The 9,777-nt window shown below is 40.9% G+C and overlaps 1 protein-coding gene across 1 annotated transcript; it reads left to right on the top strand.

Annotated features, from left to right (window-relative positions):
- The first annotated feature begins 2,064 nt into the window (after positions 1–2,064).
- Positions 2,065–9,349, top strand: LOC124256464 (carbohydrate sulfotransferase 15-like). The gene is made up of 4 exons (XM_046690454.1): positions 2,065–2,204; positions 6,418–6,571; positions 7,828–7,975; positions 8,323–9,349. The coding sequence occupies exons 1-4, from the start codon at positions 2,146–2,148 to the stop codon at positions 8,502–8,504; spliced, it is 543 nt and encodes a 180-aa protein (XP_046546410.1). The 5' UTR covers positions 2,065–2,145; the 3' UTR covers positions 8,505–9,349.
- The last annotated feature ends 428 nt before the right edge of the window (positions 9,350–9,777 follow it).

The following is a 9,777-nucleotide window of genomic DNA, read 5'->3' as shown; positions in this document are numbered from 1 at the left end:
AATATCTTATCTTCTAATATGTTTCTAATTAGATAAAACAATACTTTCGTAATTTGTTTGGACCCGTGAAGATCCGGATTAGAATTGATCTTCAGCAAACCGATGCATGTCTTAAGTGGCGACTAACGGGATCGGGTGGTCAGGCTCACTGACTTGGTTGACACATGTCATCGTATCCCAATTGCGTAAATCGACGCTCATGATGTTGATCACTGGATTGTGTGGTCCAGACTCGATTATTTACAGACCGCCGCTATATAGCTGGAATATTGCTGAGTGTGGAGTTAAACAACAAACAAACAAACAAACCTTTCCAATAGTATATAATATTGATGTTTATGAAAACAGGTTTGACACTAAGCGGGGAGCCCATACCAGTATGTCATTTCAGCTGCTATGTAAAAGGATTCCCTGCCCACCTGATTGAAGGAAACGTCTCCCCTGACAACTTTCACAACATGATAACAGGTTAGTTCATCCAAATGAATTAATGTGGAACATGTCCTTTCAGAGAGTGGGGTCTAGTTGATAAGATGGTTTCTGCCCGGAAAACGGTGTTTCGATTCATTGACCGCGCCATGCCAAATGCCGCTGAAGATGGTACATGTTCTGATCCTGTATGGCGCTCGTTTGGTTGGTTGGTTGTTGTTTAACGCCGCACGCAGCATGTTCCAACTTTTTAGCGGCGGTCTGTCAATAATCGAGTCTGGACCAGAAATTCCAGTGATCAGCACCGACCTTCGCAATTGGGATACGATGGCATATGTCAACCAAGTAAGCGAGCCTGACCACCCGATCCCGTTAGCCTCCTCTTACGACAAGCATGGGTTACTGAAGACCAATTCTAACCCGGACATTCACGGATGTGGTCGGCTCGGATTTAGTGTAGTGTGTCTAGTGTATAGTTGATTAGTTTATTATATAAAAAAACCAGCATGGTACTTCTGTATGGTTGCACTATAAAACCACGGATGTGGTCGGCTCGGATTCAGTATAGTGTGTCTAGTGTCTAGTTGGTTAGTTTGTTATAAACAGCATGTAACTCTGTATGGTTGCACTATAAAACCACGGATGTGGTCGGCTCGGATTCAGTATAGTGTGTCTAGTGTAAAGTTGGTTAGTTTGTTATAAACATCATGTAACTCTGTATGGTTGCACTATAAAACCGACAAAGCAGCACACATGGAAAAGGTTATACCATAAGAGAAATAATCTTGAACGCTTTGTTACATCCCACTTCCCCTTAAGAAAATGGTAGCTTCCTACTTTCTGAGTAAATTACCCATCAAATGATATCCGATGCTTTTCCCTGTTTTCCTTATTCATTCATTCATTCATTCATTCATTCATTCATGTTTTAAATTACTTATTTACTATTATTTATTTGTTGAAATATTTAAAGACTTATTCATTTATGATGTTTTTCGTTCGGGATGTGAGGTGTGTGGAAGGTGTGAGTGTTTAATGCTCGCCGCATCGCAGACGCATAGCATTATCACTAACTGGCAGTGGTGGTGGAATTGGGTTTAACGTCGTGCTTGAGAATATTTCACTCATATGACGACGTGCATGCGTGTGTATGTGTATGTGCGGCTGCTTGTACTAGCCAAGACTGAAGCTGGTTTTATAGTGCTAGCCCACTGAGATACCATGCCGCAGTGAAGCATGAATACCCCACTCAGACACATTATACTGACTCCGAGCTGACCAGTCCTTGTTGTACCCATTAGTACCGAGCGCCAGGCAGGGACCAACATGTACCATATTTTAACGTCTTTTGGTATGACGCGGTCGGGGATCGAACCCGCGACCTTCCGCTCTCCGGGCGGACGCTCTAACCACTACACCACGGAGGCGGTACTAACTGGCAGTGATTCATAAATGCATCTAAAAGCTGTAGTCGGAATGCTATACTCGGAAACATATACGGAACGCTATAGTACTTAGAAGAGACTTCTTATCATTTTGAAAAGGGTTGGTAAAACGAATCATGTATATTTTGTCGTAATGTACATACAGCAGGGATTACCCTTCTGACGTGTTTCAGGAGACGCGACTCCGGTAGATTTCTACAAGTTCCACAGATGGGAACGGATTCCTCAAAACGAAGGTCTGCCCAAACCCGTAGTTCTTACACCACACTTAATGAAGCACATGTATGAAGATCCCAAGTTTATAATCATTCTGAGGAACCCCACAGAAAGGTAACCAAGCAATACGTACCAGAATCTGGCGATCACAGTTCAACACTAACTTCCAAAACATACATACCCCGTACTTGATATTTCCTGCACGAAAAGTGTTTGTTCATGGTGAGAAAACTCAACGCCTTTTTAGCATTCGAAACGTTTTATTGTATATATATTGATGTAACTGTCATCCGTAACCAAAGTGAAAATATGATGCAAGTCCCTATTTTGACCTGTATCACATGTTCTACCTTTGTTCATCAGTGGATTGTCTTTGTATGAGTTTGCGGAAGGTACCATTGGTTGGGCAGGTTACGCTCAACTTCAGGCAAACACATGGGGCTAATTTCACTTCCGCGAAGCAGCCTTTACTAACGTTAACCTTAACTCCCATTTTTAACATTGCAGTAAGGTTACCTTAGTTACTTACGATCACCTTAGTGCTTTGTGACAGGAGGCCCTGGAAATTTTGATATTTTTTTATACACACATGCTTGTGAGAAAGTCGGAATCGAGCCTGGTTTAAGCAGAGATGTTTGACTGTGGATCGGTCTTTGTCGATCGCACTAAAATAATCATTAGGCTAGGTCGAAATGTGTGATTAGGATTTTCGACTTGAGAAACACATTTCTTGATTTAAGAATACGAAACATTCGTTGATATACCAAACACGTTGGGTAGTGTTACATATTATCATTATCACATCAACGGATGGCAATGTGAGCAAACGTAATTACCGTACTGGTGGTAAGTGGTATCGTGCACACAGCACAGGTCCTAACTCAGGTGAACATTGACAACTTTGGTTGCGGAGAGCCCTCAGATGCGGGATCGTTGTTCGGCAACCTGACTCTGAGTCCCTTTCTAGGAGTGAGTGAGTAAATTGGTTTTTGCGTCGCTTTTAGCAATATTACAGCAGGGGACAGCAGGAATGGACTTCACACAATAAGGGGAATATGTGGAATCAAACCCGGGTTTTCAGCTTGACGAGCGAACGCCTTAACCACTAGACTACCCCACCGCCCCTCCTTTCTAGGACCCCGGTCCTGCCATACCTGTAACACATCGCCTGTCATCTATGTCAAGAGACTTTGCCTGTGATATGCCGGTAGGTTTAGACACGATAATGTCGCTGATAACCTTCTAGCGCTCACGGGGTGGTCGGGTAGCCGGGTAGCCAAGTGGTTAAAGCGTTCATACAGTGTTATATCATTTAATGTCTTTTATTATTTTTTTAATTTTTAAATTTTTTATTTAGTCAAATATTACAGAAAACGCATTTCACGAGTATTTACAGTATACATTTTCCGGATTGAAACATTTTTTGAAATTTATGGTGGAAGCCTGTATTCTGCTGTTATATCATTTAATGTCATAGAATGCAGTCAAATGAAGGTCGATGTATATTTGGTAATTCAATTACATGGTTTTCCCACGTGGCCGTCATCTCCATGTATAACTGGAAAATTGCTAATGCGGCATAAAGCAATATTCATTCATTGATTCATTCAAGTCTTTTAATTTATTCAGCGTTTGGTGAATATATTCATGACATAGAATACCACCTACAATCACTATTATGTCTTGTTATGTTCTTTATATCAACATTCTTCGCAACGTTCACATATTGGATTTTATATAGCGATCTCTGAAACATTTGTCTATTTGGATATATTTTCACTTGATGTGTTATCTATTGTCACATTACGTGATTCAATTTGGTTTTTATTCGCAGTAATACTTTTACATAATCGGGAGGTGTTTCCCTTGAAAAAAAACAACGCGCCAAGACATGGCGAATATAAACTTGGTTCTTGAAGATTAAACCTTTAAGTTTTATGGACACTCACGTCATCACGTGACCAAGGACCAAGCATAACATCAAGTCCCTAAAAGACGTTTTATGTCTGACATTGGAAATAATTTTCTTTTCGTTGTTTAACGCTGCATTAATAGTATAAAAACTGTAAACAGTCGAGTTTTGACCAGACAATCCAGTGATTGAGCATGGATCTGCGCAAACGGGATACGATGATATGTTTGAACCAAGTCAGCAAGTCTGACCACCCGATCCCTTTAGACAAACATGGATAGCTGAAGACGGGTTAAAATTTGGATTGACTGATTATATGCAGTGGATAATTTGATGTCACTTTCGATACGTGTAAAGCCCATTTCTGGTGTCCCTCGCCGTGGTATTGCTAGACTATTGCTAAACGCGGCGTAAAACTAAAGTCACTCACTCACCCACAATACATGTAAAATGCATAATGCTCATAGAGTCGAACCCAGATGGGCCCAACTCGGATATATCGAATTCTCTAGAACCCCAATATGAGTTGACACTTGCTAATTTGAGCTAAATCTCTATTTTTAACGCAACATATACTAGGCATAAGAAATAAGGGAAACCCCAAGTGGAATTTATAGTTGAAACAATGCCATATAAAAGTTGCAAGCTGATTGCATGCGAACCCAGGTCGGAAATCACTTACGGCTGACACCACTGTCAGCACCATGATACACGTGCATCATGCACCACATGTGCATTCTTGCCTATAAAACTGACAGTAAGCGTGTCCCTCTATCTCTTGTGAAAATGCCACCTCGACAGTATCTGACAAACGCACAGAAATGGCAGGCCATTGGCATGATAGAGGGTGGATAATCTCAGAATAGTGTTGCCGGGTTCTTCAGGAAGTCCACAAGTGTCATTTCCCGTCTCATCAACCTTTACTGTCAGACAGGGGGCGTTAAAATGAGAACCGGTCGAGGAAGACGCCCTGAAACCCAAGACAAGGCAACATCCTGAGAGCTATAGCTCTGACGAATCGATTTGTCACAGCCCCAGATTTGAAGATGGAATTCTTCAGAACCACAGAAACAAGGATTTCGAACTCTACTGTACAAAACAGGCTCCGTAGCAGAGGCTTGAAGTCAAGACGTCCATTCAAAGGCGTGACGATGACAGCTAACCACAGACGTCTTCGTTATCAGTGGGCTCGGCAACGTCAGAGGAGGGGGAACCGGCAACGGCGAAATGCGATGTTTAGTGTTTTTGTTTGCGATTCACGGATGGACGATTGCGTGTGTGGCGCCGTCGAGGAGAACGTTATGGGAGACCCACGGCACAGGAACCTCTTATGGAGGCGGCTCTATCATGGTCTGGGGAGGAATTTCTTTCAATAGGAGGGCTGATTTGATTCTTGTACGGGGTAATTTGACAGGCCAGATGTGACGGTATATGGACGAGATCTTATGGCCACACGTGGTTCCAATGGCTCACAGGGCAGGTCGAAATTTTTTGTTTCAGGACGATAATACACGTCCTCACAGAGCTCGGGTTGCCGTGAACTTCTTGCAACAACAAGGTGTTACAACTTTACCCTGGCCGGCTAAACACCAGATCTATCCCCTATCAAACATCTGTGGGATGTGCTAGGGCGTCGAGTCTCAGGGAGTCTCAGGGAGCATGCACCAGCAAATCTTGATGCGTTAGGTAGAGCACTGCAGGAAGAGTGGCACTTGATTCCTAGGGCGACAATTCAGAGGTTGGTGTCCAGCATGCCTGCAAGGTGTCGTGCATGTATTGCTGCTCATGGTGGACACGCTCGTTATTAAGTATATCTGACATACTTACCGTACGGTTGTGCTGATTAAATTATACATGCTTCACAAAGTGAAGGGGTTCCTTTATATTTTGTGCCTGGTATATATACAATAACTTGCATACAATTCATGTAAATGCTTATATGTATGCAATGACAAACGCTTCTGAGTTTAATCTTATTGCATCGCTGTATCATATATACAATTCCGTATTTTGACTGTGAAAGTGGAATTGTACATGTGACGGGTGCCATTTTTAATGCGTGTGGAAATGGTGTTTGTAGTTTTTATTGTTTGCATATATTCTTTAGCGGCATACATTAAAGTCGTATGAAGAAATACCACAGAGTTCCATATTAACGTACAAGATGAACGGCGGTGGGGTAACCCAGTGGCTAAAGCGTTCGCTCGTTACGTTGAAGGCCCGGGTTCGATTCCCCACATGGTTACGCTGAGTGAAGCCCATTTCTGGTGTCATCCGCCGTGATATTGCTGAAGATTGCTAATAACTATGTAAAACTAAACTCATTTGTAATTACTTTCTATATTACATAAAGTATGACAGTTTAATCGGTTTATGTTCAGTAAATAAATATTGTACAATGTATAACAATTTCAGACTATACTCGGATTACATATTCCTGAACCATGGGGATTCACCTCAGTCATTTCATAAGGATGTGCTACAAGCTATTCAGATCGAGGAAGATTGTATGAGGAACAACTCCTTATGGTGGTGTCTTTACAGCTTGGATTTATGTAATCAGCTCCCGGTAAGCCACCAGCTGTCAAGGTTCCATTTCCAATATACTCGTAAGACCCCATGGTCCCTAGTACGGTGATCTACTTTCATTTGTTAGCAATCTATGCCTTTTATATTGTATTACACTCTATAGTTAACATTTTTAAATTTAATTACTAGTTTTACATTTTTATCTATAATATTCTGGTCCTTTTTAGTGTCCTTCGCCGACAGGTTTTGTTATAATTTACCTTTATTTATTATGAAATTATAACTTGCTTTTAGTCCCGATATGGCTGAAATGTTGTCGATGTCACATAAAATCTTAACTTACTCACTCACTTCAATATACTCACACGAATGCGAATCGACGTGATCTCATAGGCACGTAAGGATTGACTTGGTTGCGAAAACAAATTGTCCCCCTAAGCGAAAATTATTAAACGCCGCACTACAAATTCGAAAGGAAAACCTTTTGACAACAAATTGAATATGTGTCTCTATGTTAGTCGCCTAGTGCGTCGTTACATATTGACGTCAGAAGTACGGGGTTGATTTCTAAGTGTTGACACGTAACGTGTGTCGAAATGAATAATATTTATTGTGTTGAACTGACCAATGATTTTAACGGTGCATTAAAGATGTACATTAAATAGTTTTAAATTGATAGATAAGTGCCAAAAGACATGAATGACGGCCAAGACTGTCTTCGAGTCTATCATTTCATGGTCTTGGTTACTACAAAAGGTTGGATCGACAGTATGCTATCATTCCGATATCTTTGATATGGAGTTTTAGCACAACGTCATTATGTCATCTTGTTTCAGTGAGTGAGTTAAAATTGTACATCGAATCGGCACTGAATATTACAGCCATATAGCGATGAAACCAAGGTAATCAATTGAAATAGCTGTCGACAAAGGACAGTAAAACCAACTACACTATCACAGATATATACTTAAAACTATCAATTAAATCTAAAAAACCTTTACTATACAGGACGATGCAATATATAAACAGGCTACTGATCGCCAACAACTGAAAGTAGATCACCTTACTAGGGATCATGGGGACTTACAGGTTTTTTTTTACCTGCATGTACCCCAGTTGGATTTACACCATCCCTCAGCTGTTGGCGATTGTGGGAAATGTTTGCCAAAATTAAAATAACAAGAATACTACGTTTAAAAATCCTGGTACGTTTAAACTGACTTTGAACGTTTTGGGACTTACGTACTCTTGTTTCAGTGTCCTTGTAGCTTCATTACACACGCTTATCTTCTTCAGACACGCATCTTCATCGGATATTACTCAGTGTTCATGAAGGAATGGCTGAACGTTTTTAGTAGGAAACATTTCCTTATCCTAAGGACTGAAGACTACAACAGTGACATGGAGGGTACACTGCGAGAAGTATATGATTATTTAAAATTGGGTAAGTTCAAAAGGAGATAAACGTACTGTGTTTGAAATTAGATGAATGTTAGACCAAATTAATAGTCTCTAAATTTCTTTAACCTGTTGAATATATTTTGTTCGTAAAGGTAACTAACAAAATCGACAAGGAAAACCCGTAAATATATCTGACTACAAACCCGGACCTATCAGATTGATTAGGGAGGTGGGTAAACTTGGTTGAAGCGTTCGTTTGCCTAGTAGAGAGCCATGGTTCGATTCACCACATGGGTATAATATGAGAATGCCCTTAAGATTAATGGAATACTGCTAAAGCGGCGTCACACTAAACTCTCTGGTTTGAAGGACGAATAAATTGTATTTCAGATTACACTGAAGATTTCCTGAATAAGATCGCCCGTATACCGCACATGCACGTCACTACGACGAAGAAGAAAGCTGGACCAATGCTCAACAAAACTCGTATATTGTTGGACAATTTGTATCGACCGTACCTCAATGAGTTAGCTGATCTACTCCAAGACAAGAAGTTCCTGTGGTTGACATGACTCACAGATAGGTACAATGTGTACAATATACAGAAGGCTGCTCAGATAAAACGATTTCATTGACGATTTCATCATTAAAAACGAGAACATTCTGGCAAAATAGGAACGTATATGTCGCATGTTTATTTGGGTAATGCCATTTAGAAAAAATCGCCAACTCAGAAAAAGAACGACAGTTGTCGGGGGGTGTAATACGTGTACAATCAACACGCCGGCGACTTGGTCAGATTGTTAGTTCCGGAAAATTGAGGTGTTGAGAATATCAGAAATAAGATGATTAATAGACAAAGTCCCCATGAATGTAATGGAATCCTTAGACAAGAATTACAAAGACTTAACTGGGTGAAAAAGCGCTGAATTCCCTCTACATTGATAAAATATGCACAAAAAGAAAGCTGTTTTAACTGGTGTAGGGCTCACGAAAATCAAAATTGGGCTAATGTTTTCTTTTCTGATGGAAGTTCTATTTGGCTTTTTCCGAACTGTGTGAAAATGTGGACAAAAGATACCATGTAATCTATGTACCAACGCCCAAAACATAACCCGAAATTTCACATGTGGGGTTGGATATCATCACGTGGAATGACGCCGTTGTGAATTTTCACCTGAAATTTGACGAAGGAACGATATGATGACATCTTAAATGGCCACCTCCGTCCAACGGCCCGAATACTGTATGAAGATAATTGAATTTTCCAGCATGATAACGGCCAAAACCACACTGAGGGCTACACAAGACAGTGGGTATCGGGCGAAAATGTCCAAATTTTAGACTGGCCCAGCTACAGCCAAGATCTTAACCTTATTGAGAATGTGAGTTAGTGTGTTTAGTTTTACGCCGCACTCAGCAATATTCCAGCTATATGGCGGCTGTCTGTAAATAATCGAGTCCGGACCAGACAATGCAGTGATCAACATCATGAGCATCACTCTACGCAATTAGGATACAATGACATGTGTCAACCAAGTCAGGGAGCCTGACCACCCGATCCCGTTAGTCGCCTCTTACAAGCATGGGTTACTGAAGAAAAATCAATTCTAACCCGGATCTTCACGGGTATTGAGAATGTGTGGGGACTAATGAAGGACAGAATAAACCAAAAAGGACTTAGAAATAATGACGATATGAAGAAAGAAGTTGTCGAATGTTGGGATACGCTGTCACACGAATTCCTACAAACTATGATCGATAGTGTACCTGTCGTGTATTGCAGGGCAAGGAGGTCTCACTAAGTGAGGTGAGGTGAAATTGGGTTTAACGTCGTGCTTGAGA

Source organism: Haliotis rubra, unplaced genomic scaffold (assembly GCF_003918875.1).
Source record: "Haliotis rubra isolate DU_JTF1 unplaced genomic scaffold, ASM391887v1 Scf629, whole genome shotgun sequence".
NCBI lineage: Eukaryota > Metazoa > Mollusca > Gastropoda > Lepetellida > Haliotidae > Haliotis > Haliotis rubra.
This window is presented reverse-complemented; position numbering and strand designations above follow the sequence as displayed.